The sequence below is a fragment of the Cyprinodon variegatus genome, unplaced genomic scaffold (genome assembly GCF_000732505.1).
Source record: "Cyprinodon variegatus isolate N-32 unplaced genomic scaffold, C_variegatus-1.0 Scaffold65, whole genome shotgun sequence".
Taxonomy (NCBI): Eukaryota; Metazoa; Chordata; class Actinopteri; order Cyprinodontiformes; family Cyprinodontidae; genus Cyprinodon; species Cyprinodon variegatus.
In genome coordinates this window covers 963986-965347 of record NW_015150518.1, presented here as the reverse complement: position 1 = coordinate 965347, position 1362 = coordinate 963986, and the positions used below count along the sequence as shown (strand labels likewise).

At 46.7% G+C, this 1362-nt stretch overlaps 1 protein-coding gene across 1 annotated transcript in view; it reads right to left on the bottom strand.

Moving 5' to 3' along the window:
* LOC107082905 overlaps window positions 1-1362 on the bottom strand; it is a 93029-nt gene that overhangs the window by 1910 nt on the left and 89757 nt on the right. Inside the window, exon 11 of the mRNA XM_015371803.1 lies at window positions 537-634. Coding sequence (XP_015227289.1) covers window positions 537-634 — 98 coding nt within the window. The remainder of the gene's footprint in view (window positions 1-536; window positions 635-1362) is intronic.

Below are 1362 nucleotides of genomic sequence, written 5' to 3'. Positions count from 1 at the left end.
TGATCTGGTTGATCTGGATCTATAAAGTGACCTGAGATGACAGGATGGGAATTGGAGCTATAGAAATAAACTGAATAGAACTGAACAGGAAAGCTGTTTAAACTGTCTTTGCTTCCAACTCCATTTATTTTCTTAACTCCATCTGATGCTCGCCTACTTTTCTCCTTATTTCAGATGAACCTCTTTGCTGTTTCTATTCTGAATCCTCAAATTGATGCTGCTTGTTGGTGAGAAGCGAAATTCAAAGCACTGCTTTCTATCTTCCTCTGAAGACTGAGATAAAACAGCTAAAGCGGCTAAAGTGTCTTATTTGGATCAAACTGTGAAGATGTTGGATTGATCTCATGTTTATGCTGGTTTGGACACCGTTTCCCAGCATCCCACAGGCGGCCGCCCTGCAGCAGATGCTGGGTTGCTGCTTGTCTTTGTGCTGCAGGAAGATTTCCAGCAGCTTTATTAAATGTTTGGGGAAAACCTGATTAGAGCGGAGAAAACAGTGAACGTCAGCGAGAGGAGGAGGAGGAGAGAGCCGTTACCGTGGACAGGCTGCTGATGGTGCATTTGAGGCTCTGCAGATTATCCAGCACCGTCTCACCGGCGAGCAGAGAGAAATCCTTCAGGCAGCTCCACTCCACTGCACACACACACACACACACACACACACACACACACTGGGTTAATTACGCCAGAGGTGTTAGCAACAAGCTGCATTTTCTTTCATTACAGATCAATAGTTCCTCCTGAGGCGCTGAGATCATCGTTAACCTTCTCATTGTTTGGCACAAAGCCTGCAGCCGTCGCTGACTGTGAAACATGCCCACTGATCTTTCTCACAGCAGACAGGTTTCTCCTTTTTATTCACCCTCACTGAGCAGGAGGTGAAAGGAGGAACCTCTGCTGGGCAGAACACCAGCAGAAACTGGGTGCTCCACAGAACCCAGCACCAGACTGGGAACTGAGAGAAAACCCAGAAGCTTCCTGACTTCAGTGCAAACAGAAACTCAGAGCCTTTCTGACTAAAATGAAATAAAGATTAAAAGTTTATCAGATGTCGAAGCCAATAATTAGAAATCCTCCTGAAATTTTGTCTGTTTCTGTAGCAAACAGTAAAGAAGTTGTGCGGTAGATCAGCTCTGACGTTCAGAGGCAACAGGTGGGTCTGCAGGATCCCAGAACGAGGCAGAAGGTATCCAGATATTTAGACCCTAAAGCCCCATTTAGACCAACCTCTGAGAACCGATCCGTGCCAAGCTTGGATCAGCTAACGGTGCTGAGCTCAGTCACGCCATGCTAGCACCATTCCTCCCCTCCTAGTGGCAATCTATGGTACTACTGCTCTCTAGAGCGGAGGTCTTCAACAGG